General features: G+C 38.8%; 1 protein-coding gene across 2 annotated transcripts in view; it reads right to left on the reverse strand.

The window, feature by feature from the left end:
* Window positions 1–1,892: 1,892 nt before the first annotated feature.
* The window catches only part of LOC134798173 (angiogenic factor with G patch and FHA domains 1), a 36,898-nt gene continuing 12,090 nt past the window's right edge, over window positions 1,893–26,700 (reverse strand). For both annotated transcript variants that reach the window (XM_063770518.1, XM_063770519.1), the window contains one exon: window positions 1,893–2,520. In XM_063770518.1, coding sequence (XP_063626588.1) covers window positions 2,326–2,520 — 195 coding nt within the window. In that variant the 3' untranslated portion in view covers window positions 1,893–2,325. The remainder of the gene's footprint in view (window positions 2,521–26,700) is intronic.

The following is a 26,700-nucleotide window of genomic DNA, read 5'->3' on the forward strand; positions in this document are numbered from 1 at the left end:
AAGTATATTTGGCCCATCTCTACCTTCAATGTTTGTATGAAAGGGGCGAGACATTGTACTTGATACAATACAAATCACCCAATTTCAAATTAGACTAAATAAATATTTAAAATTCCATAAGTTATGGAATCCCACACACGCCTGGATCCTCCGTATTAGGATCGACGCGTGACCACCGGTATGGAAAGCTGCCGTTTCCGGCGCTAATGACAAGGCTGCCAGGAAAGTGTACGTTCTTGGAAGCACTTTTACTTGTTTTTAGCACTGTACCTACGTACACTAGCCTATGGTGACACGCCATCTAGTTTTGATAATGTACATAGCGAACTTACAATGGAGTCTATTATGCCAATTCCCACCATTTTGCGAAATGCGACCTGCAGAGAACATCTGGACATGCCCAAGCTGAAATGGAGATCTTCGCTAACGCTTAATAAATCTGCCTATATACGTCCCACTGCTGGGCACAGGCCTCCTCTCATGCGCAAGAGGGCTTGGGCTCCCCACGCTAGCCCAATGCGGATTGGGGACTTCACATACACCTTTGAATTTCTTCGCAGATGTATGCAGGTTTCCTTCACCGAAAAGCTAGTGGTAAATATCAAATGATATTTCGTACATAAGTTCCGAAAAACTCATTGGTACGAGCCATGATTTGAACCTGCGACCTCCGGATTGAAAGTCGGGTCGGGCGTCATATTCACTCTGCCACCACCGCTAACGCTTAGTCAATTAGAATTGCTTGCGGAACCTAACCACAATCGAGAACCTTATTTCTTAAATTCGAGTATTCAAAACAACACTTCACCTCGCCAAAATACACCCTGAAAATAAATTACCTATTAAGTGACTTATGGACGGACAGACAGACAGACATAATGAAACTACCTATAGGCCTGTCGTTAATTCCATTTTGTCTACGGAATCCTAAATAGCGATTCCTCTGAAAAGAAATACACAAGAATTAATTTTAATTGTAACGAAATGACAAACAATTCATTTAATGACGGATGCTAGCATAAGAAACGTATATAAGTAGAAAATTACAGTAATCGTACATGCATTTGCATGTTTTTCTTAGTTTCTACGAATGCTGCATACGATAGGGAGTCCATTTGCAAACTTTACTGGGTAATTCTATCAACTTACTTTATGATCTAAATTCTGTCTTTATTCAGACAACAATTGGGTCATATTTAGACATCACCTACCTCACCGTCCTCAGTTTATTGCTCAAACATACAATTTCTTCAACAATTACATACTCACATACACATGAGACTAGGGGCCTATTTCATGAAAGTTTCTAGCTTGAAGTACGAAGGAAATCCATTTATAGTAAAAGAGATTAAGAGACATCTTCTGGTACTATAAGTTGGAAGTTTTCATAAAACGGAGTCATCAAAAGCACAGCCTGTCTAAATTAACTCATTCTGAATTCATCACCTTGGTGTTCAATGTTTCATAAATCTCAAGAATGGCACTTATTGACACCTAATAACAGCTGCTGGTACCTGTCAGTCAATAAGCCTCCTGTCAAGATCCATTTGCCTCCTAAACACTCGGTAAAATCACTCATGCGTGGGTTTGTATTGACAGCAAAATTACCGAGAGCGAAGCCGCGTTTGCACTACATTTTACTGTTTCTAGAAAACGTAATGGAGACCCGAGTGGTCTGTATCATTTACTCAGTTCTGCGAGTTAGATTAATTATTACCTTTCAAGCAACAAGACAGCTGGCTAATGCCGTGTTTCCTCAATTTACCTCAATTATTATTTTTATACAGTACTAAGAATAAATCATTAAGCGCCGCTGGCCATGGGCAACTTTTGTCGCCGACGCGGCATTTCGTTTTCTTTCATTAGGGAGGATTAAATAATATTCATTAATGATAGTAATAAAATATAGTTTATTACCTTAAGTTAAATTAGATAGTAACAGAGCAACGTTCTTTAAGTAAGTCATTCGGAATTTACTACATAGTTTAGAACTGGTAGCTATTCTATTTATTCTTTCGCTCGACATTAAAAGTACTACTTAATCTTTTAAATGGTATTAGGTAACATAAAATATCAATAAATACTTAATTACATTTTTACAGCATATCATAGGTAGGTAGGTACTTAACTGTTTAATTAGTACGTGCATGTTAACATTTTATAATACAATTATATAGCATAATAATACAATCGATATCACGTTTGTGTATTAGAGTTACTTTGTCAAAAATCCACAAACAGGCATAAACCAGTTCAATACTGGATTTAATTGCATTGTATTGAAATTCATTTTACGTGTACTTTTAAAGGAGCACCAATAATAAGTTATTCATCGTCGCCGTCATCTTCCTCTGGGTCTTGAAACGCTTTAGCGGGAGGTTGAAGCATTTTTGTCTTGGCAGCCAGCCTCAACGTGGAGGCACCGAGGAGGTTCTTAGGAACCAACTTAGGGATTAGAGAAGGCGCAGCGGCGGCCCCCGTGCCCAGCCCAGATGTACCGTCGTTGCCAACCAGGGGAATCTGAAACAAAGAAATATAATTAGTTAACAATGTTGACATAAGCTTACTCTAGTTTACATTTACATAAATCCTTGTGTTTACTGTCAGAAAGTTTAATTAAACTAGCCCGAGTGCAATAAATGAAAAAAGGGGTCAACACTTTCAAAGTTACGCCTATTTAAGGCTGGTTTAGACGGTGCGAGAACTCGCATGCGAGTTTCATTACATTGCGGTATTTGATTGGTCGGCTGAATTGGATGCAACCAATAGTCCTCAATGTACTTAACTAAAATCGCATACGAGTTCACGCGCCGTCTAAATCAGCCCTTAAGGTGCCGGGAAATGTGTCCACAACACCAAAGAGTATACTAGACTTGCCTAAGTGGAAACTTGAATGATTGCCTAAAAAAAACGAATTCAAATATTGATATAGCGAATAGGTAGCGTCAACAAATATATATTTTTGCATTTGTTTGTAGTGATTAAAAACTTCGATCGATTTCATCCTGCAAGACGTTTCCCATGGCGAACAGTTTGCTATCGTTACGGAGTAGATACATGATCACTAGACCGTAAAAGGCAGGTAACTACGCGCCCATTACGTCTAACGACAGACAGACAGACAATGTGTTATTACCCAGTGTTTCATTGTCTAGCCAGGTGAACAGCCTAGACGGACGGAAGTCCAGATTTCCTGTGCCGTAGAAGATGCTCTTGCGCCGGCTTTGTAAAATAGTAAAAAGGTCCCAAGTGTGACTGTGCTTGGACGAGTTTTACCCCTTTTTATTACGGGATCAACGTGATCTATGAGGCCAATGGCACGGATCAAAACAAGTCCATGTAGGGACTGTTCAATGCCGGCTAGACTATTTTTTGTGCGACGGCCGTTTGGCGACAGTGATTGTGAATGGGTCCCGTGTAGTTGCTTAGTCATTCGCACATTTCAGCCTTTAAATAGAATATTGACGATAACTTGTTTGTGAGGATGAGCGTCTGAGAATACCTACCTACCTTTCTTCAATCCATAAACACTAGTTATATTATAATTTACTGAATCCCCTCATACTTATATATCATCGATATTGGCCTAATTAAATATTGAAAATAGCTTTGACAAATTATCTACTTACCTAACATTATCCTCTATACCCGAGTTCGTGTCTTTGTCTTACGGTACCTACTAATCACTAGTAATCACTAAACTAAAAAAGACTGGTGAAGTTGGAATACACATTCGTATTTTCTAAAACCATGTATATATATGAATGTTGTGCGTTATTAATGATCGGTAACGCCGTTAAAATATAGGAGATAAAAAAAAAGGTTTAACTAAATCGCCCTCACCGGGGTCCGTCGTATGCTTTGCCTTATATAGTATGCAGTTAGGGCTGCCATCCTTCCGGGTTTCCCCGGATTTGTCCTAGTTTGGAGGCCGTCCGGGGGGGGTTTTCAAAAAGTGTCACACCCGGACACTTTTATTGTGAGGAAACACCCTTATTGAATTTAATTATTTACCGGCATTATTGTGTGTGTGTGTTTTTAGTATTTGGTTTTATTCTCTTTATTCAATTAGGGTCTTAGGTTAGGGTTTTACAATGTGAGTATAAAAGTAAAATATAAAAACACTTACAAAACATTACAAAAAAATATATAAACACATTATAAAAAACCTAACCTAGGGTGCCGCCGGCAGCGGGGCAGGGTCCTAGCTGCCGGTGGTCAGGGCCGCAGAGTGAGGAACCGACGTACTATACGCGCCGTGTCCAAAATTACCGCCTTCTGCATCTGACCCTTGATCCAACCACCCAGCGAGAGTCTCTCTAGGTGTTGGTCGAGACTCTTCGCTATGAGACCGTTCGGTGACACGACTATAGGAACAATGATCGTCGAGTCAACATCCCACATGGCGGTTATCTCGTGAGCTAAGTCTAGGTACTTGCTGGGCTTGTCCTTCTCGGATTCTCATCATGGGGGATGGTGACGTCGACGAGCACGGTCCGGCGCTGCGATCGATCTATCAGCACGATGTCAGGCTTATTGGCTACAATAGTCCTGTCAATGATGATAGATCGATCCCAATAGAGCGTGGCACGACCATTTTCGAGAACTGGCGCAGGTGAGTACTTGTAGTACGGCACTTCGCGGTCCACAAGGCCGCATAGGAGGGCAAGCTGCTGGTGAATAATTCTGGCTACGAGATTATGTCTGTGCAAGTACTCGCCGTTAGCAAGATGAGAACAACCGGAGATAATATGCCTGAGTGACTCTCCGGGACGGCGGCATGCCCGACAAATGTCGACCGTACCGTCCTTCAGGATATATCTCCGGTAGTTATTCGTCATGATAACTTCGTCCGCAATGCACAGGCAAAACCCTCGGTTTCTCCGAAGAGGTCCCCGAATCGTAGCCAGTTCACCGACGCGGGTAGGTCTACATCGGGTCCCATGAGGGCCTTGTAGAACCGCCCGTGTAGCTGCTTATCCTTCCATACCGCCTTGCGGTCCTCGGTGCTTAGTACTACAGGTTTGCGCCAGTTGGTTTTATTTATTATTAGTCTTTGTCGGGGTTCGGCGAATTTAGAGAGCCCTATATGCAGTTGACATTAGGTACTTTTTTATAAAGAACACCACATATGTTATGTTATGTTCATCTTACCCTATGAAAAATAACTGGGTATAAACGGAAACGTGTTGTAAATCCTAAGGCACAAATCAAATAAAATTTATAAATAATGTGTTTCTATTCAGTTATATATAGGATGCCCAGTAAGTTTCTGTTTTTTTAATAGCTACGCACCATAGAAAAGTGCGATTATCTCGAAAACCACGAAACTTTTACTAGACCTATATGTGCATTTTCTGGACCAGCTTGCCCTGTAGGTGGTAAGAAGGTTATCCATTAATTACTGGGCACCCTGTATAACACTTGCATCCTTTTTTTGACCCAATCTAAACTTGCCCAACACACCTTACATGTATTGGCGCGAGAGAAACGTACCTAAGTTTTATTTGGTTTCCTGATCATAACGAATTTGTATTCACGTTGAATCATATTCATTACCATACTAGTCAGGCGCCTAAATTCCTCAACACATTTTTATCCTTATAACGTTAACGACTTCGTTCTTTCTTAAAACACATTATATGTATCTACATAATTATTACATATTTTTCTCTGAATACTCGTCATCGTTATAAAAACAGTTTTGGTCTTTAGAGTTCAAAAACGTTGCTTTGAATTTTGTAAATTGATTTTAAACTCTATAATATTATGACCGATATGATTGATATGTGCTAATATTTTTTGAAACATGAATTGTAAATAAAATATATTTTGCTAATCTGCGGAATAATATTTAACGGCTGCTATTTAACTGATCACCAGATTTAGTAAAATTTAATACCAAAAAAATCTACTTTACCACCCTAAAATAATAAATGATCATCAAAATTAACACCATTTTAATGTGAAATGATTACCAATTTTATTACATTTTACTATCCTATTAAAGTAAATGACACCAAACTAATCATTATTAACCCAAAAATTGTAAATGATGACCAAATTTCAAACCCCATTTTAATGTGAAATGATAACCAAATTTTTACATCTTGCTATCCTATTAAAGCAAATTACTCCAAAATAATTCAACCCTAACCTAACCCACTTTTCTAGTTGAATTTCGTTTCTGTATGGGTCGCAGTTCAAACCTAACCTAACCCACTTTTCTAGTAGCATTTCGTAAATTTCGTTTCTGTAAGGGTCGCAGTTCAAACCTAACCTAACCCAGTTTTCTAGTAGCATTTCGTTTCTGTAAGGGTCGCAGTGCTAACCTAGCCCACTTAACTGATAGCAGTTCAAACCTAACCTAACCTACTTTTCTAGGGCGGCTTTACATAAGTGTGGTGCGCTCAATGGCGCTTTACGGGGCGCCAATATGGGCGGGCACCCTGAGAACTCGAAGTGCGGCGCTATTGCGTCGGCCGCAGAGGGCCATAGCTCTCAGGGTGGCTAGAGCGTATCGCGATAACTCGCACGCAGCAGCCGGCCTGCTAGCCGGGAGCCCGCCTTGGGACCTTGAAGCCAAGGTTCAGTCCGCGGTCTATTGGCGGGTGCTAGCAGTAAGGAGGGAGGAAAACTGGCCCGCCCCTCAAGAAGTTCGCAAGTGGCGGGAAGAAGCACGAGAGGTGCTCTATGAAAAATGGTCGGAGCGTTTGGAGATCCCGGGAGCTAGCCGGGACCTGGTGGCCGCTGTTCGGCCCGTTCTGAAAGATCTCCTTCCACCTCACACAGCTCCTGACGGGGCACGGCTGCTTCGGCTGGTACCTGTGTGAGAGGGTGGGAAGAGAGCCGACGACAGTGTGCCACCATTGTGATGGAAGAGCCGTGGACACGGCCCAACACACGCGCGAGATATGCCCTGCATGGGCGGAGCCTCGCGCTGCCCTGGCCGCGGCTGTGGGAGGAGACCTCTCACTGCCGGCGCTAATACGCCGTATGATCAGCAGTGAGGAGGCATGGTTGGCAGTGGCTTCCTTTAGCGTCACCGTTCTGACACAAAAGGAAACCGCAGAACGATCGCGCGAGGACGACGCAAACTCGCTTCCTCAGCGCCGAAGGAGGCCAGGTAGGCGGAGAAGAGCCTTCGCAGCAAGGATAATGCCGCCTTAACGGGAACCTGCGGGTGATGGGTCGGGAGTTCCATCACTCGCCTGAAGAGGTTTCGAGCTGGAAGGCCCTCAAGTGTTCCGAGGAGCCTTCAGCGGAGTAAGCTGCTAGAGCAGCCCCAAATGATGGGCTCGCAAGAGCAACGCCGACGGGGTATCGGAGGTCTACAATCGAGTTCCCGTAACCCCGCCAACAAAGCGCGCGGCGGAACACCCCAGGGGGTTTAGTCCGTGGAAGTCGGACATACCCACTGAGCTTCTCCCGGGCCAGTGGGATCCATAAAGGATTCCCCCTGGGTCATCAAAAAAAAAAAAAGGTAGGTATGCGGTGCGGGTTACGGGGGGTTGAGCGGGAGGGGCTAGTAATTTTGGCATCATTTTACTTTATTTGGTAATATGTATACATTTTTAGGGTTCCGTACCTCAAAAGGAAAAAACGGAACCCTTATAGGATCACTCGTGCGTCTGTCTGTCTGTCTGTCTGTCTGTCTGTCTGTCTGTCTGTCCGTCTGTCACAGCCGATTTTCTCCGGAACTACTGGACCAATCAAGTTGAAATTTGGTACACATATGTAAGTTTGTGACCCGAATACGGACATGTAACGTAAACAAATGAATTTTAAACATGGGGGCCACTTTTGGGGGGTAAATGAAAAAATGAAAAAAAAAAAATTTTTAAACTATATCATGTTACATATCAAATGAAAGAGCTTATTGTAAGGATTTCAAATAATTTTTTTTTATAATTTTGGAATCAACAGTTTAGAAGTTATTCAAGAAAATAGGCAAAAAATGACCATTCCCCCCCCCTTATCTCCGAAACTACTAGGTCTAAAATTTTGAAAAAAATACATAAAATAGGTCTATACCTATAGATGACAGGAAAACCTATTAGAAATGTACAGTCAAGCGTGAGTCGGACTTAATTACAGTTTTTAATCCGACCCCTACGGATTTTTTAAAGAGATTTCACTCACGTTTCACATAAAAAATACATTGTTAACAGTGCCGGATTACTTAGAGTAGTAGTTTTCTTAGAGTAATTGGTGATAATTTTCTGATAAGATAATCATTTTAAATATTTAACGGTCTTACCTACTTACGAGTAATTGTAAGGTCAAATTAAAAATAATGTTTAAAAAAATGTTAAATTGAGAGCTAGCTTAAAGTTTTTTGTACTTGTCGACTTTAATGGTTGAATTAATAAAGACTTTGTAACCAATAAGCAAAACAAGCACGTGCTTACGGCACCACGTTCAGGGAGGGCACCAAAATGCCAGGTTGAAAAAGGTGAACAAATTTTAAAATTAGGGACAGACACATCGTTTTTACCACACGATTTTTTTAGCTGTCCAAAAGCTAATTTGTAAAAATAATGGCGCGTAATTCTTTGGGAAACAATCGGTAGCAGTAGAAGAGTCGTGATTACATGCATAGATTCGATTTCAACCCACTCTTTTGCGGTTCGGCGTTAGGTCTTATGCGAGGCCTTCTGTCTTACGGCAAAGTTGATCTTCTGCCTTAATTACACTTGGGCGTGGATCCAAATCCAAGCTTTCCTCTTTCGCAGCTGGGCCTACTGCCTTTCACACACTTTGCCAATTCAATTCCAAGCTCTCTGCTTTCTTGCATATTTTATGCATGAAAACAACCTCGCTGAGACCCTTAAATATCGAGCCCTATGCAAAGCTAGGCTGATAGAAAACTGTCCCATCCCTTCTCTGTATGAAATCCTGGATTCGCGCCTGGTTGGGACTAAAACTAAAATTGCGTTTTATATCGAAAAATTTTCGAGCTCGCTTCGCTCGCGTTTTCAATTACTTTATAAGGTATGATAAAGGTGACATTCGGGTGGCGACTGCAGCAACATTACTCTGTTGCAACGTTACTGCTGAAAAATGAAAAATTTCCGCGCTCGCTTCGCTCGCGTTTCTATTACTCTCTACGCTATGATAAAGGTGACATTCGGGTGGCGACTGCAACAGCATTAGGTACTCTGTTGCAACATTACTGCTGCGGCACTGTCAATTTTCGTGATAAAATGATGTGACTGATTTCCATTCTCAGCTGTAATGCGGCAATGAACTTCTCTCAATTTACCAAAAAATCAATGTAATCTTGATGACCCTAGGGAGAGGGGGCACCTAGAAATGCTTAGGGCATCAAAATATCTTAATCCGGCACTGATTGTTAAAAATTGTGTAATATACGGAACCCTTGGAACGCGAGTCCGACTCGCACTTGGCCGGTTTTTTGGTAATCATAGTGGTTTATTTAGGTGAAAATATCGCATTAATTTGGTCTTCAAGATTTGGTGATCATTAATGATTTTTGGGGTTCATTCAATATATTTGGTATTCGAATACAATTTGAAGTGCAGTCGTAATTAAAACGGTGGTACTCTTGTAATTTTAGGCCTTATTTTTTTGGTGTTCAGTAATTTTTTTTGGTAAGCATGATTTTTTTATTTAGGGTACCAAAGTATTTTTTGGTGGTCATTATATTTGTAGCCATATTTAACGTACTAGGCAATCAGTGGTAACCCGTTAGACTTACTTGCGCATTTTTTGCAAGCAATTAATGTTCCCACCCTCAGCGCGACAATAAATACTGATCACGGATAATAAGGCTTACGCGAGTGCATCCCAACAATCGCTCTTGCTCTTGTTATTACAAAAACTAATCGGCCCTCACCTCTCCACATTCGATGATTCATCACCAGTCGAAGTTTCGTCCACATATATTACGAGAATTCATACTTAATATGGGCTTAAAGACAGTCGGTGGTCGTAAAGAGAGCCGTAATGAAGCGATACTCCGCGCAGCCGCGCGATGCAGTTTAGATAGGCGAGGCGGTCGCGCGCTGCCAAACGGCACGGACACGGATACTTTACATTTTTCAAACTTAAAACGTTCGCATAAAACATTTAATAGTATTAAACAATCAATATTTCAGTCTTACACAGTAATTTATTTTTAAATTGGTTTTTAATGACATGTAAAGTGTTTTAAATTGAATAAGCTTTTGGAAGTTATGTATCTTTTGGTAATTAGGGTTCCGTACCCAAAGGGTAAAACGGGACCCTATTACTAAGACTTCGCTGTCCGTCCGTCCGTCCGTCCGTCCGTCCGTCCGTCTGTCACCAGGCTGTATCTCACGAACCGTGATAGCTAGACAGTTGAAATTTTCACAGATGATGTATTTCTGTTGCCGCTATAACAACAAATACTAAAAACAGAATAAAATAAAGATTTAAATGGGGCTCCCATACAACAAACGTGATTTTTGACCAAAGTTAAGCAACGTCGGGAGTGGTCAGTATTTGGATGGGTGACCGTTTTTTTTTTTTGCTTTTTTTTTGTTTTTTTTTTTTGCATTATGGTACGGAACCCTTCGTGCGCGAGTCCGACTCGCACTTGCCCGGTTTTTTTTACGACACGATACATAACATCCAATCCACAACGAATGTGTTAAGACAAGCTACTGTAAGGTCCTCATAGAACATTTGTGCCTCCGCCTCTTTTCCTAAATGTCATGTATAAATATATTGTAAACAAATATATTTATCAGTGTTTTTGGAAAACAAGGATATCCGTAGGTGGCCTACATGTGTGCACAATACAACTACCTACCGTACCGAGTTGATACATAGTAGGAACGCAAAAAATCTTTCAATATAAGTACGCAAGCATCGAAGAGAAGTTGCTTAAGTCAGCGTCCAGGTGTTTGTTAATACGCGACTCAGACCAAACAATGACAACATGACGGGACGATCTGCACTTAAGATACCGGCTGATGTACAACGTGAAATTTAAATTAAAACTCTTATTTGCATGCCGTTACTAGCTGTGTATGGAGACGGTACCTACATGATATGTTATGCTTTGTTTTGCTACTCGTAACTACCAGATTCCAAACCTTATCCTCCATACAGTTAATTGTCAGTTCGTAAACTTTCTCTAGTAGGTATATAATATACAGTCGTATAATTAATTAAAAGGCACCCAAAAATCGACGACTGATAATTAGTTGTAACGTAATTGCATTTGAGAATTCCGTCATGTGTCGATTTTGAAAACCCAGTAGTGACAGAGCCCTTGTCAACGATGTAGCGCTTATGATGCAGCGTAATGGCACAACATTAATGCAGCTGCAGTTACTATCCGAAGGCCACATTTAGACCCGCTTCAATAAACGAAATAAATGTCATATTCATATACAAAGGAAAAAATGCCTGTCAGGTGGCAGGCATTTTTTCGGCGTAAACGGAGGACGCTGGTTCGATTCCAGCGTTTCCAGCCCTGGGCACTGTAGGCCTTGGTCATTTTTTTCTTTTGTGTATGACATTTATTTCGTTTATAATTTAAAAAGTAATATACTTAACATGTAATGTAACCAGAACGATCATACTGTGTGTATTATATATTATCAATAAAATAAATATTTATACTTGTTATCAAGACTAACTGCGTTTAGCTTCAGGCAAGACGGCATAAGGTGATATTTTTTTCTTCAATTCGTTCCTCGTAGGCGATTACGTTCGTAACTGCGACCCATTTTCAAAAATACTAAGAAACTGTATATGTAGATAATTACGACAATTTATTAAATTGCGATACCGGTCGCGAGTTTCGCGAATTCACCATGACTAATAAAGTCCTTTGAGCCCACTTATTAATATTAGTAACGTATCTTGATCAAGGCGCGTCCGAGATCTGACGTAGGCATTTTGACTCTCATCTTTTATCTGTTACGAATAAAGGGACACAAATTCCACATTGTTTTTCACACCTCGTGACATTGCACGTCTTGTCCATTTTATAACTAACAGTAGTAAACGAGACAGTTCTCAGATGACACAACAATCAATAAAAAAATTTAAGTCGAAACTGCTCAATATTTAGTACTCACACATAATGTAACATACCATATTAAAGCAATTTTTGACAAAACGTTTTAATTTCATGGCAGCGTTGTTGAGTTCAAAAATCTCCTAATCTAAGCTTGTTGCACTCAAGCTTGCACTCGTAATATAATGTGCAAGATACAGTTTACTACGTAGATATCAACATGATTACCGCTTATGAACCTAAGACCTTACAACGTTAAGGTATAGGAAGGCAATCCTGAAAGCTTTTGTACTGAGTTATATTGAAATTATTCCAAAAAGCACATTTGTAGGCTTACCAACGCGCGCGCATGCGATTTCAAAACTGATATGTTTTAGTAAAGTGGGCAGATTCGAGAATATTCAAGCAAATCACTAGGCGTAGTCTAATAAAAAGGTTCCGTACTATTTCAGTAAATCTCTTTTTTTAACGCTAAATATTCCGAAAGTGTTTCGCGGAGTTCGGGAGTCCGTAAGACATTCAAAAATAATTGTATTATTTATTATTGTATAGATTTTTTATGTGTAAGTTTTTAGTTATAGTTTTGCAATACCCTAACAGGGTCTCATGTTGCGCCATAATTTTGTAAGTTTCCACCTGTATTTATTTGTACCAACATGAACGCAATAAAGATATTATGATATGATATTATGACCTCTTAATTATTAAAATAATACGTACTTTAAGCACGGCAAAGTCACATATCAATCATATCACAAAACATAAGGCAGAAATGAGAACAAAGGGGGCCCGTTACGAAAATATGCTAAAAAAGGCCACTGATTTGTAGCATAGCATGTTAAATTTCGTTCACCTTCTGTCAGTATCATCAGATCATCTTCGTATATGGAATATTATTGTTGGCATTGGTATTTCAGCTCAATCAATTAATGGTTTGGATCACTTAAATAGGTATAGGTATATGTACGTAATACACGCGTAATATAAGTTTAGATTTATAAGATATTAATCAAACAAATATATAAATGAATTAATAAATATACAATACAGTGAAGCTAAACCGTGTAAAATAGAAATAAATAGAAAACAGACTTTTTAAATAAGGAATGTGCATTTTATGAAGCAGGCAAAATACGCCAGGAAGGCATTACTTAGCCTGGTTATAGAACCCTAAAAATGCAATAAACTTTGGCACAAGTTCGCGTGGTGTCGCCACATCAGCATGCGAATTGCCATCAGTTTAATGCTAAACGAGTGGTCACTGCTCACTGCAGTACATGTACAAAGGGACTTAAATGTTAAAAGTTACAGTTGTCCGCGAAAACATGTATACAAATCTACGCCTAATTTCCTTGACCTAAAGATTAAAATTGTTCGGATATTTGTTTAACTGGTGTAAAGACATGCCTTTTATGCAACACGGCACTCGATGCATTTTGAATGTCGGATATTCAAATATAGTGCACTGCACTGAATGATTGCAGTCACGATTCTAATGAGGTGCTGCACAAAGAATTACATGTGTGTCCCGTGGCGACTATAAATTTACGTGGTAAGCTTGCTTTTCGAATTGGAACTATGAATAACAATCACGGGACACGTGTTCTAAGCTTCATTTAAAACAGGTTTCGAGGTGACTTGACTACAAAGTAGGGGGTGATGTCGGGAATTCCTGGTTCTTAATTTCCCTGGAATCTTGTAGTAACAAAAGAACAGGTACTGATGATTCCATCTCGGTTATCCCGATTGTGTTTAAATTAATTAGTATGCAATTTTTTTACATTCCAATGATGTCGCTATAAAAAGGGGAGCCCGAATAACCGAAAAACTTTAAAAAAGTAAAGTAGGTATTTGGTGTTATCACGAATAACAATGGTATCTCAACGTATACAAATTTTCAAGAAGTTGCATTTATCCCGGTTGACATTAAGGAAGGGCTTAAAGATACATAAGGCCTTACCTATAGAATTTATCTTTTGCTGGAGCTGCAGACGGTAGAATAGTGCCTCTCAAATGCATACATGAAATCAGTTTACCTTTAAAAAATATTAGTTACCTCTTAAGCAAGAACTGATTCCATACTTGACAATTCAGATTCAGTAGAAAGTTTATATTCAGAAAAGGCGACGCGTAAAATTGTATTTTATATAACATAAAAATATTCCGGGTAGACAATAAAGAGCTAGATAATCCCGAAACGAGCGGTCAGTCCATTTGTTTGGCCGTATCGGGCTGTTTACGCATTAAACCTTTACAGTATAGATAAAGAGACCAGTAAAGTATGGATTTAAATGGAGCAACCTTACGCTTGGTTCTTTTCAGGAGATGGATTTAAGGTAGAGGTGATAGAGAGGACGTAAGCGAAGGCGATAAGCGATTTTAATAGCTTTCCCAGTACATATTACCTAAAATTTTAATAACTTTTGAAAGGTTAAGGCAGACAGTTGAGCTTTTGTAAGAGCATACCACGGGTTAACTTCGTAAATATAAACGCTTATTTTATTTAAGTATGTCTTTTCCATCACGGAACAATGGTGTTCCGGACCTTTGCGAGGCGTGCGCGGAGCCAACATGTAGAAGCCCTGTTGACACTTTAATGAAATGTAAGGGGGTACACCGAGCCGATGCTGCCCTTACCCGCGTCATGGGACGCACGCAGACGCAGAACCCGCCAGGGTGTAAGGACTATTGAGAGTTGATGGAATTTAAAATGAACTAGGTTATTGGGTGAAAGCGCTGGACTAAGAACTGAGCTATGGGGTAAAAATTATTTAAGTATATTATTACAATTATAAAAAATAAATTACTATTTTTCGGAGCAGTTTCGTTTTTCTAGACAGTTGGACACGAATTTCATGAAAATAGTTACTATTGCGAAATATAAAAACCAACCAACCAACTGAAAATTTTATGACGTCATATGTCGTGACTAACTAACTTACGTAACTTGTTAGTAGAAACAGGAGCGAAATTCAAATTTTCTATGGGATGTCAGTTGCTGCCTTTTCTACAGGCAAAAAGTGACTGTGCCAAAGTATATGTAATTTATTTTGATTACAGTCTGATTTAAAGAAACTTTCTACTTTATCCACACCTTTACGAGTATAGGGCGTCGCACCTTCGTTTCGCAGACCAAATGGCCCCGACTCACTCGCCATTTAGAAACGGTAAAATATTCATATTATCCATGTTTGCGGCATTTAAAAACAGTAAAATACATAAGTAAGTACGTTTATACGACATACTCGCTGTTTAAGAACAGTAAAACGTGAATATTATATTTCATGTCATCGCCACTCAGGAATAAAATTCAAAACATTGTACCTATATTTTATTGCTTTTCACACTTAAAATGGCTACAGTCGATTAAAAATACATGTAATTTTTAAATGTAAGTACAAGTACCTATAGTCATTCAGAAAAATGCGAGTATTCTTATGGAGAAAGACTTAGGATAATATTCAATATAGTCGTTTGGTGACGTAATTGAATAAACGTGTATGCATTGCGTGTATCTTGTTCTGTCAAACAAAAGAAAAATGTGGTATCAATGTATGGGATGCACACAGAGTTACTGCTTTTCAACTTTGAGTAGCAGTGTGAGATACGAGATTTTTTCAAAGTACGTAGTGACGATATTTATGTTTTTTAGAAACGATAAAAAAATATTTCTAGAGTCAGATCAAGCTAATATGGCAGCGATTTTGATAGTGCAGACTGTGTGTTATTTTAAATGCCAAATTTCTGTTAAATTATGACGTTTAAAATAACACTTGCACAGCCTGTGCTATCCAAATCGCTGCCAACTTAACTTGGTCTAACTCTAGGTACATTTCGAATAGAGAAAAATCTAGCAACTATTTCTTGGCTAAGGCTTTTGCTTGCTTCTTGACACCAGGGGCACCAACAATTAGTTACACTTACCGTACCTATTGTGTGGATTTAGCGGTTAATAATATCAGCAGCAGTATTCACCATAAAATGGTTTCTTTTCTCCTAAAAACGTAATCTTCAATTGGTACAAGATTTTAATGGGGTGAAGAGATTTTTCGTTATTAGTCAATAATTACTCTACACATTTTACACAAAACTGTTTTTGCTGCTGTTTTTGTAAATCTATTTCATATTTATAAAAAGAAAAGAAGGAATTTGTTTAACTATCTGTTGTTAGTACGCTCCCTAAACGCACTAAATCAAATGGTAATAATAAGTTTTTTGTCAAAAAATTCATTTATGATACAAGCTTTTATCGCTGACTGTACTTTTTTTTTCACAGGCAATTAATACTCATCTGACAATTCTAACAACCCCAAACAGTATTAAGTTGCATTGTTTTATCACAGAGTTAGAATGGCCACCTCCTGTCTCCATCATCAGATTAACTCGATGGTACCATAATATTGCATTGTCACCCAACTTACATATGTATGCAGCTTCATTGGAAACCGGGAAGTGGGTCACATTTAACTTGCAAGATTTGATTACAGATAGACGCACAGATAAATGACGGGACCGGTGAAACTAAATAAAAGCTTGTAAAAATTATAAAGGGGCCCACAGATTACCAGTTTTCCGAACGATATCAGCCTGTCAGTTGTTCGGAACTGTCCGGCGAACTGGTAATCTGTTGGCCCCTTAAGGGTAGGTAAATAACAGCAGATTATTAGTGAAAGAAGAGGATGGAGTACTATTTTTAAAGGATTCTGTCTCATTTATTCAATAACCGTTAATAGATTGTTGTTGCTCCGGACAAGATTGCTTAAGCCAGTGAAATTCGCTGCACAATAATAAATCAAGCAAAGCCCATAGAGCATGTATGCAAGGAATGCAAGCAAAGCATGCAGCGGGTGTGGTCATTGCAATTTGCATCCCGCCGGTTGCAGCCGCATCAATCTCCGAGTATAATTCAAATATACTTAACCGAGTTACGAAAATGGTGAGGTACAGCCGGTCAAAAAAGAGTAGAAATTAAAAAGAGGCAGCACTGTAGTGTCATCCCTTTCAAATCAATTTATATAAGAGAACGGGAGGACACTACAGTGTTCCACTTTTTAATTTCTACTCTTTTTTGCCGGGCTGTAACAGTGTTTGGTCTGTATGCGGGAATGGCTGTCTTTAGGTAGGTATTGGGTTATATCATATTATCAAAGAGAATAGATAGTATAGAGGGGTCCTGTCATAGTAAATTTTGTAGTCACAGTAAATTTACTGCCATCTATCGACACACTACTAAAACTCAAAATGAAAACGTATAAAATTATCAAAAAAATGTCTATATATGGATAAATGATTTTATTATTTTTATATCATTTTGACCCATGTTCATTCACTGATATGTATGTGTTAAAATTGTTAAATATGAAACGGTGTCGTCACGCCGTCTAGCCGAGCATAGGCTAAAGGTGTGTGCGCCATCTATCCGAGAATAACTTTTTCTTGATATCCGAGGCACGTTTTTTCCTTAAACTTTATTCATCTTATACGAAGTTACATATGTCTTTGATAGAAGGATTTACGTATAGCTTTGCAGACTTTTTTAAAAACAAATGACACATGTGTTTCGTACTGGCGCATTCCTCGGAGCCTAAAATGCGGAACATCATTGGATATTTACATTATTTACCTATTCCCATCAGCTTTTCTCTTCGCTCTTCTTTATACAGCAAATACATTGCTGATGATGGAATCATCATACTTAACGTGGATAAGTTACATAGCCTGATACTTATAGCCGTAAGTCTTTTGTATTTATTTACCCTACCCGAAATCTTTCTATTCGGACATATCCGCAATTTGTAAAACTTTCAGTCGGCACCTTACTGTATCCGACATTTCGTTACAATACAAAGTAGTGTATTATTTATGGGTTCTCTCAGCGTAGCATTTACGCACCCGATAAATGCATGTTTGCAAATTGCGGCTAATTTCAAACTAAACGGGACAGTTGCATAAAACGAAACGACAATTAAATAGACGTCAAATAATATGTAACGTACACGTTTATGAAGCTGGGTCTTAGTAATACGGTTCAAATTGCTCACAATAAATTAGATGTTACATTGGTGTCAGATTTATGTATACGATCGTGCACCTTACTTCGTTGAAATATAGAAAAAACTGTATACTTATTTAAAAGCATGAGTATGCTAAATAAATTATATGTTGTAGAAACCCCAGACGAGGTAATGTAATACCTCCTTTGACGCGAGATCGGGTTTGCGTCTGGGATGCCCGCAACATTGTAACAAAATTACATTATAAGGAACTTGGTGTGTTACTAAGAGGGAAACCGCAGAGAATAAGCGGTAGCTATGAACATAAATTATACTCGATATAAGTACCCAGTATACATAGAAATGATAATGATACCGTACAGCATCTCACCAAAATTTCATAAGTAAATTTTATATAACATAACACATACATAAAAATAACAAGTACAGTCGTTACAAGCGAGGCAAAGAGCTGCGGCCCGTTTCTCAAAAGCCTGTAACTTGTAATACAAGCGGATATGTCACTTTTTGACAGCTTTTGTTAGAAAGGGACTTCCACTTGTATTACAAGTTACCATAGTCTAATAAAACATGGTCTTCTCTTCCCAGAGTGACACAAGCCTACGTCACAATAACATTGCCACTTTATATAGCGCTATCGCATATTATCATATAGCGCTGTCGCATGATGACGTAGGCTTGTGTCAGTAACGTGACCACGAAAAGACGGGAAGAGAGTACCAGGCGGAGTATATTATTATTATTATACCATGACAAGTTACAAGCTTTTGAAAAACGGGCCCCTGATAACGAAAAGAGCTGATAACCTTGAAACTACTCAACAATTTTCATCCAAACATTTCACATCCTCAATCGAGCCACCAACACCATTCAGACAAAATAAAATATTATACGACTGGGATCTAAAATGCTAAAGACAGACAGCTACACAATTAGGTATACACGTTACACTTATAACACCACTCTTTTTGCATAGAAATTTTGTTTAATTTACGTTGAAACCAGTAGTGTTGTCTATCACTGTACTGTGGACGTACCATTACGAGGATGTAAAATACCGCACCTAATGAAGTGTTCAAGTCCTAAATGCGGTTTAGCTCAAATTGAGCGCTCTGCCCGAGCTACGTACCATTTTACAGGCTTGCGGTAAGCTGAGCAGCAATTTATGAAACCTCCGATTTTGACTTAAGGACAACAATGAGAGTTATGAGCGATGAGCATGGACCTCATTCTATTTGAACGATTGGTATTGCATTAATTAGCAAAATGGAGAATAGTTTGCTATTACAATCGTACAAAAATTGACGTTTTGTGTTACCAGGTGCTAAAAAAAAAGGCTGCCAAGAAAGAACTATACGACTAAATCCATCAGTTTAACACTGATATATTCGATAGCGTAATTTATTTCTATGCATCTCGCTCGTATATACTCGCATATTAGTGCGAGCAAGATGTATAGAAGTTAATTACGCAGACGTGAGCGAATATGTCAGTTTGACACTGCCAAGGCAACTTGTAGGAGGAGAATCCACCTATGCCAAGTTTTTAAGTCGTTCATCTTAAAATTACTTAACAAAAAAGGTAGAGTCAAGAATTTAAATTCTTTAAATAAGTAAAATCTACAATACTCGTACCACATCGGCTAAATGCCTGGCACATTGCACGCAGGCTGGCCACAGGCGACAGTGACAAGACGGCCGGATGGGCAATTTTGACTGCCTCCTATCCCATATCACACCCCAGCTCATCAATGCAATAACAACTTTACCTCACAATAAACAAGGTTGCCTTTCCAATAACTCCCTTTAAAATACGAGAACATGACTGAAGGCACGATTTGTGAAACTCCACAGTTGTTAAGGCAACATTGTTGCAAACTGAAGTACGCCAAGTAATACCACTTCCCTACTTCAAAATTGTATGTATCTTCAAAATATTTGAAACAGAAAAAGAGACTCTGTTCCTAACGATTTAGAGGTGGTTTTGGTAAATAATAAATATTGATAATATATATTATCTATATATATTACTGTTATAACAGTAACGAAGTCACGCTGCGATATTTCTCATTACATTAAAATTATGGATTTAATTTCATGCCAGGGATCCAGAGCGACGGAAATTAAATACATGTAGGTAAGCATTAAACCAAAAGCATACAAAATTCAGTCAGACGTTTGTTTAAAATATTTGTATCAGACATTTCATTCTAAATCCTGCGAAAGACGAACAAAATATTATTCAAAATGCCACTTCTTCATAAAATAATTGTATCTACGAACAAAAATGCCTTTAAGAATAATCTACCCAAAATTGTAGGTCATATAATTCGAAGTGCAGTGAGTTATTGTTGAAATAAATATACTTAGGTATTGAAAGTTGTGAAACATTTTCATCTACATGTAAGGTGAGTGTCTAATGTTGACACAGCTCTCGCACAAGCCCGGAATGTGCTTGAACAACTACTGCCAACACTAAGGGATAGTAGTGCGAGCTACTGCACTGCACTGTGCATATTGTGTACATTATGTGCGCTATGTACACACATATGTATTAACAATCTCTAGATCATATCTCTGGGAAAACGCGCATTTTTTAGTTTTTATGTTTTCCGAGCAAAGCTCGGTCTCCCAGGTACTATACAAAATACGAGGAAAAGGCCGTTTTGATTCACCAGGAATTTGCGATCTCGAATTGATTCACCAGGAAACAGTAAACTCCAAGTATTTCATCCAAGAACCGCCAGCCAGCCTAATCCGCGAACTCAGCGGCGAAACATTCTAAACTCGTTCACGGAAATCCTAAAGCTCTAAAAATTAGTGATGTGCCATTCACAGGAATGAGTAAATATTCCTATATATTTGCGATAACAAAATTCCTGGCGCAAGGGAATATTGGCGATATTTTAATTGATAAATATAGAGGATTTTTAACAAAATGGCACCCTTATAGTGGCTCTTTACATTCTTATTATTAATAAAATTTAATTACGGACAATCATAGTACCCTCATCTCCTTAGAAGACAGACTTAATAAGATGGTATAGGTACCTATTCAGTCGAAATCATAGCATAATGACTTTAGGGAAACGTCAACATCAAATCCTCAATGAACCTTGAGATAGCAATTTGCGGTATTCTAACATGGGTTGCCTTGATTAGGAATTATTTCTGGGAATAAAGGGATTCTCGTAGACGTGGGACTATTCCTGGGAACCAAAGGTTATTCATAGAAAGGAGTATTCCCAAGGAACATCACTAGCACTAATAAAAGTGAAATTCGAGGAAAGTCAAAGAGTTACATACAAGGAAACCTCTTAATCTTGAGTCATCCATAAACGCTGGCATAGCAATTTGTTGACGTAAGCCTGGCCGAGACAGGTGATAAATGCAGCCTTTAGGCCGAAAAGTAGGCATGCTACGATACCTAGAAATGTCTATTTTAATACTTAAGTTTTACTATTTGCAGCTTGCAGGCCAAATTACTACGATACCTTACCTACAACTAAAAGTGAACGGTTTTTAAGCAATACACAGCTAGTAAAACTGGTGCCAAAACTGTAATAAAAATCCTCCCGAAATAAGATAAGACGGTTCTAATGTAATTTAACTACAGTCATATTACAAATACTTGTAGTTCTATAAGTATACGATTTGCTTAAGGTTTACTAGAGATTAGTTTCCAGATGGTTTACCCCTTTAAGTGTTACTAAGAGCGCTAACTATCGCTTAATGTGCGGAGCGGACATGTAGAAGCTACATGGATTTGGGCAGAAGCAGTACATTTAGATTATTTTTTGAAGCCAGCAAGCATACATACTGACTGATTACTCTACTAAGTAGTGTCGCTTACAAATTCTAGGTACTATTTTAATAGGTACTCAGAAAATACTAGAAATACTAGAAGGAATGCATACCTATTTTTGAGCTGGTGAGATTAATAAATAAAGTATTGATCGGAAGGTCAAAATGTCAATCACTACTGAGCCGCAAAAACTAAGAGGATAAATTATTTCTATAAGAACTCTAGTAACAGATGCATTTTTATTGATCCAAAGTCCAAACAAAAATTAGCATTGGTGCACCAATAACAGACAGACCAAAACGATACCTTCGAGTCAAATCAATCAATTCGAAATCGACCATAAATTTCAATCTAAACTACGTTTGTGCTCGTTAAAACTTGCTTTATGAACAATGACGGGGAATTCGAAATATTTTGACTTCGCCATTTTATTGCCTTATCACAAATCTTGCAAGATCTAGCGATTCTAGCGTGTCATCATGGACCATAGATAAAACTAACTACTTCACGTGATCGCGTCATGCTTTTGCTCTTTCTTGGTCTCTGCACATTTTCTATATTAGAGATCCGATTTTAGAAGGTCTAATCTTTCTCATTTATTGTATAGAGTTAGACCAAGAAAAGTCTGCAGCTATTTTGATAGCCCACGCAGTGCAAGTGTTATTTAAAACGTCAAACTTCTATGAAATGATGACGTACAAATAACAGTTGCACTGCGTGGGCTATCACATTCGCTGCAGACTTCTTTTGGTCTAACTCTAGTCTAGCTCAATTCAATTTTAAGTAACGTCTAAATTTGGTCCATCAATATATGTGTATCCACTGAACGATCCTGCTCGTTCTGAATGGGCGCGACAGGAGAACTATGCAATGAGACCGCTCAGTGTAGGTACCTGACGCATTCGTACATACATATCCACTGTCCATGTTTTATTTGTCATTTTAGTTTAGTTTGCGCAGCTGCCGCATGGCGCTAGATGTAATGTCAGGCGTAATGTACGGCCAAGATGAGTTTGACCTGATAATGTAACAGCTGTATTGTACGTAGTAAAACTATACATAGTAATTTATTGTAATGTATTCTTGACTAATTGCTATCTTTGTCTTTTGTATTCTTATTACTATCTTTGTATTTTGTATGTATTAATTTTGTTGTTAATTCTCTTGTTATTCATGTTACCTGTCGTGATTGTTTCACCGGATGGTCTTATCGGAAGATCAGCGCTGGAAGTCGCCAGCAACATGCTGAGGTGAGACCATTTCGTGGCACTTTCTCTTTTTTATGTTTCTCTGTTTAGTATAAGTTTTTATTTTGTGTTTGTGCTTACGAATAAAATTATTTCTATTCTATTCTATTCTATTCTACTATACCTAGGTATCCACAACTTTCCATGATGAATCGCGGATCACCAATTCAGTATCCAGCTAACAAAATATCCTTGACATTGACGCGAAATATTTTAATAAAAACTGCTTCACATGCGACGTCTACGAGCATTTATATACGTATCTACGTCCCAGACCGTCCATTCCCGTAATCTAGCATAAATATAGCGATACATAAATCTCAAGCCCATCTAAATACCGCTGGAGCCGTCTAATCTCGGGCATGTAGCGTTCTCCATAAATAACTAATATCGGCTTAGCGCCTTAATGATGCATAATGCTGCGTTCCTTCCTGACTATGTTGGCTGTTGCTTAGATGCGTGAGCGCATGCGAGTCGGATTCTGGAGCAAACCAAAGTAACATAATCTTAATCTCTAGCCGCCCATACGTCAAACCTTGTCAAGCAAAATGAAATTTTATTTTGTCAACACAAAGTTCAAATTAGAATGGAACAGGAGACCTTTTTATAGGTTAAGATAGGGTTTTTGATGTCATGATACTCTTTGCTTAGATATCAGTGGTTTAATTTTCTATTGATTTGAGACATGTGATTTGACGACATTTTTTATTTCATCGCATTAAATAGTTGTGTTGAAAATATTGACGCGAGAAAGTGTTGTAAACTTGCTAACATGAAAATGGCCTGCCCCATTTCGTTTAAAAATATGGTATACACAGGATAAGGTCCTATGAGTCTTATCCTAACGATCTTATTTAGCTATTGAACAAACGAGAACTAAAACCTAGTACCTTACGAACCTCAAAGTACTAGGTAATCGCTAGGTAATTCCTGCAAGACTAAGAGGTAGACCTATCTGACATGAGAAAGCTTCCTCCCGCTTTAGCAGTACCTACACCTACTGAAACAAATTTTCAAAAAAGTTCGATAAATCTTGAGAATATGACTGAGTTACTTGAGCCATCGCCTCTCCATTGATCGGGAAGCAATCGTAATCACATGGCTCTGCTTATTGGCGGATGAAATATGACGTGCAAAAGGTTGCAACAATGTAGTCGGGCGTCCCGCGGCCCTCCGCTGACACCCGACAAATGACTAAATTGCCTCTCGACCAATAACGGTACGATACTTTATGTGAGAATATTATACAGGTTTATTCTGGAACGTATTGAAATTACATCAAAAATGTATTGGTTGCGTTGCGTGAGCTAGCTCGATGTCCGAATAGATTTCAGCGAGCGCGAACACTGATAATGTGAGGCACCTACGGATCCCGCCGGCTGCATTCTGCGTCCTAAGTATAAGAACCCGTGGTCCACTCAGCAGCCTTAATGGTAAGAATTGCCTAGATCTAGAATAGCACTATTTTTTACAAAAGCAATTAAGGTGCATTGGATTAATTTCGAAAGCGGAATAATTTTGATAGTGGGAAATATCTATAAAACCACTTAAGAAGCACTTCATGATTTAGCAACACGCTACTGCAACGCTTACCAAGGCATCTTCCTTACTGTATATAATAGAAACTGCTAAAGTATTAGTAGATGTTTGCCATTTTCAAAATGATCCCGCTATCGAAGTTATTGGGGTAACTTCAATAACGGGCATCGTACACCTTCCAAGTCTTCCAACCCAGAGGGTAAACTATATAGGCCTTCCTCGCGATGTATTCCGTTACCGAAATGCGACTGTTAAATATCAAGTGACATTTCTTACATAAGCTCGAATCAAGCCGCACGCTTCGCTGATAGTCTACCAGTGCGAAGCACTGATAGTTAATTAGTCATAATGCAGTTGATCAGATAGATGTACCTATATATGAATTTTAACAAGTCGACTCAATTTAACAAGAACGTCTAATGAGTCATGAATTTATGATCGTGATTCTCGTGGCTCTTTTTCGAGTGGTGAGCTGGTGAGTAAAAAAACCGGCCAAGTGCGAGTCGGACTCGCGCACGAAGGGTTCCGTACCATAATGCAAAAAAAAACAAAAAAAAAAGCAAAAAAAAAAAAAAACGGTCACCCATCCAAATACTGACCACTCCCGACGTTGCTTAACTTTGGTCAAAAATCACGTTTGTTGTATGGGAGCCCCATTTAAATCTTTATTTTATTCTGTTTTTAGTATTTGTTGTTATAGCGGCAACAGAAATACATCATCTGTGAAAATTTCAACTGCTAGACAGTTCGTGAGATACAGCCTGGTGACAGACGGACGGACGGACGGACAGACGGACGGACGGACGGACAGCGAAGTCTTAGTAATAGGGTCCCGTTTTACCCTTTGGGTACGGAACCCTAAAAACCGAGCAAGTGTGCGAGTCGGACTCGCGCACGAAGGGCTCCGTACCATAAAGCAAAAAACGGCAAAAAAAAACCGTCACCCATCCAAGTACTGACCCCGCCCGACGTTGCTTAACTTCGGTCAAAAATCACGTTTGTTCTATGTCCCATACAACTGCCCTATGCCCCACTTAAATCTTTATTTTATTCTGTTTTTAGTATTTGTTGTTATAGCGGCAACAGAAATACATCATCTGTGAAAATTTCAACAGCTATCACGGTTCGTGAGATACAGCCTGGTGACAGACGGCCGGACGGACGGACGGACGGACAGCGGAGTCTTAGTAATAGGGTCCCGTTTTACCCTCTGGGTACGGAACCCTAAAAAGCCTCTAGTAGTATTCTTCTCTAATCGAGTGTCTACAGTAAAATCAAACTTCTATAACTTAATTCAAATTTCGACTCAAGTACAAGATTCAAATGTAAGGGACTGAGGAATCCAGGCACTTGAGTTTATAACTTGAATTCATGTTAAATTGGTTTTATATTGGTACCTAGTGAATTTGTGTTCCCAAATACACGCTCTGAGATTTCACCACGCATTGAATATCGTAAATTAGTTTCGCATATCTGAAAATCTTTTATCATTTGTTTAATTTTGTAACTTACTTCTTTTTTTTGATGCCCCGTCATTCCCGGTCATACCACATTATTGCATGTAATGGTATATCAGAGGGTCTCAATAGCCCTCAATGGTGCAGATTTCTATACAGTGACAAGAGAATGGTGAGAGCCGACATTCGCTGATTGCGGAACGATTATCGTGCACAATGAAAACGCGAACGATAGGAAACATTACATTTTATTACTTGTAAAGATACAGTGCCTGCGTCGGACTGTGTTGCAGGTTGCAGTTAAATAGTAGATCCGAATGGATTTCACGGGGCTTAATGGGGAGAATGGTTACGTGCATTCGTGCCAATCATTCATAGATATCGATACGTGCTATAGGCATAATGCTTTTAATAAGCGGCCGATACAAACCTATAGCTTGTCAGCATATTCGTCATTTAAATACTAACTTCAGCAGCTGCAAAACCCCGACGTCCGGGGCACTCCTTTGGCAATTAGTCAACATAGTCATTTTTAAATTATACCTACTTATTTCTCACAGACCTACACTTTTGTAGACTCTAAGAATTTCAATCATCACTATTTAAATTGCTTACATTATAGG

Source organism: Cydia splendana, chromosome 16 (assembly GCF_910591565.1).
Source record: "Cydia splendana chromosome 16, ilCydSple1.2, whole genome shotgun sequence".
NCBI classification, from domain to species: Eukaryota; Metazoa; Arthropoda; class Insecta; order Lepidoptera; family Tortricidae; genus Cydia; species Cydia splendana.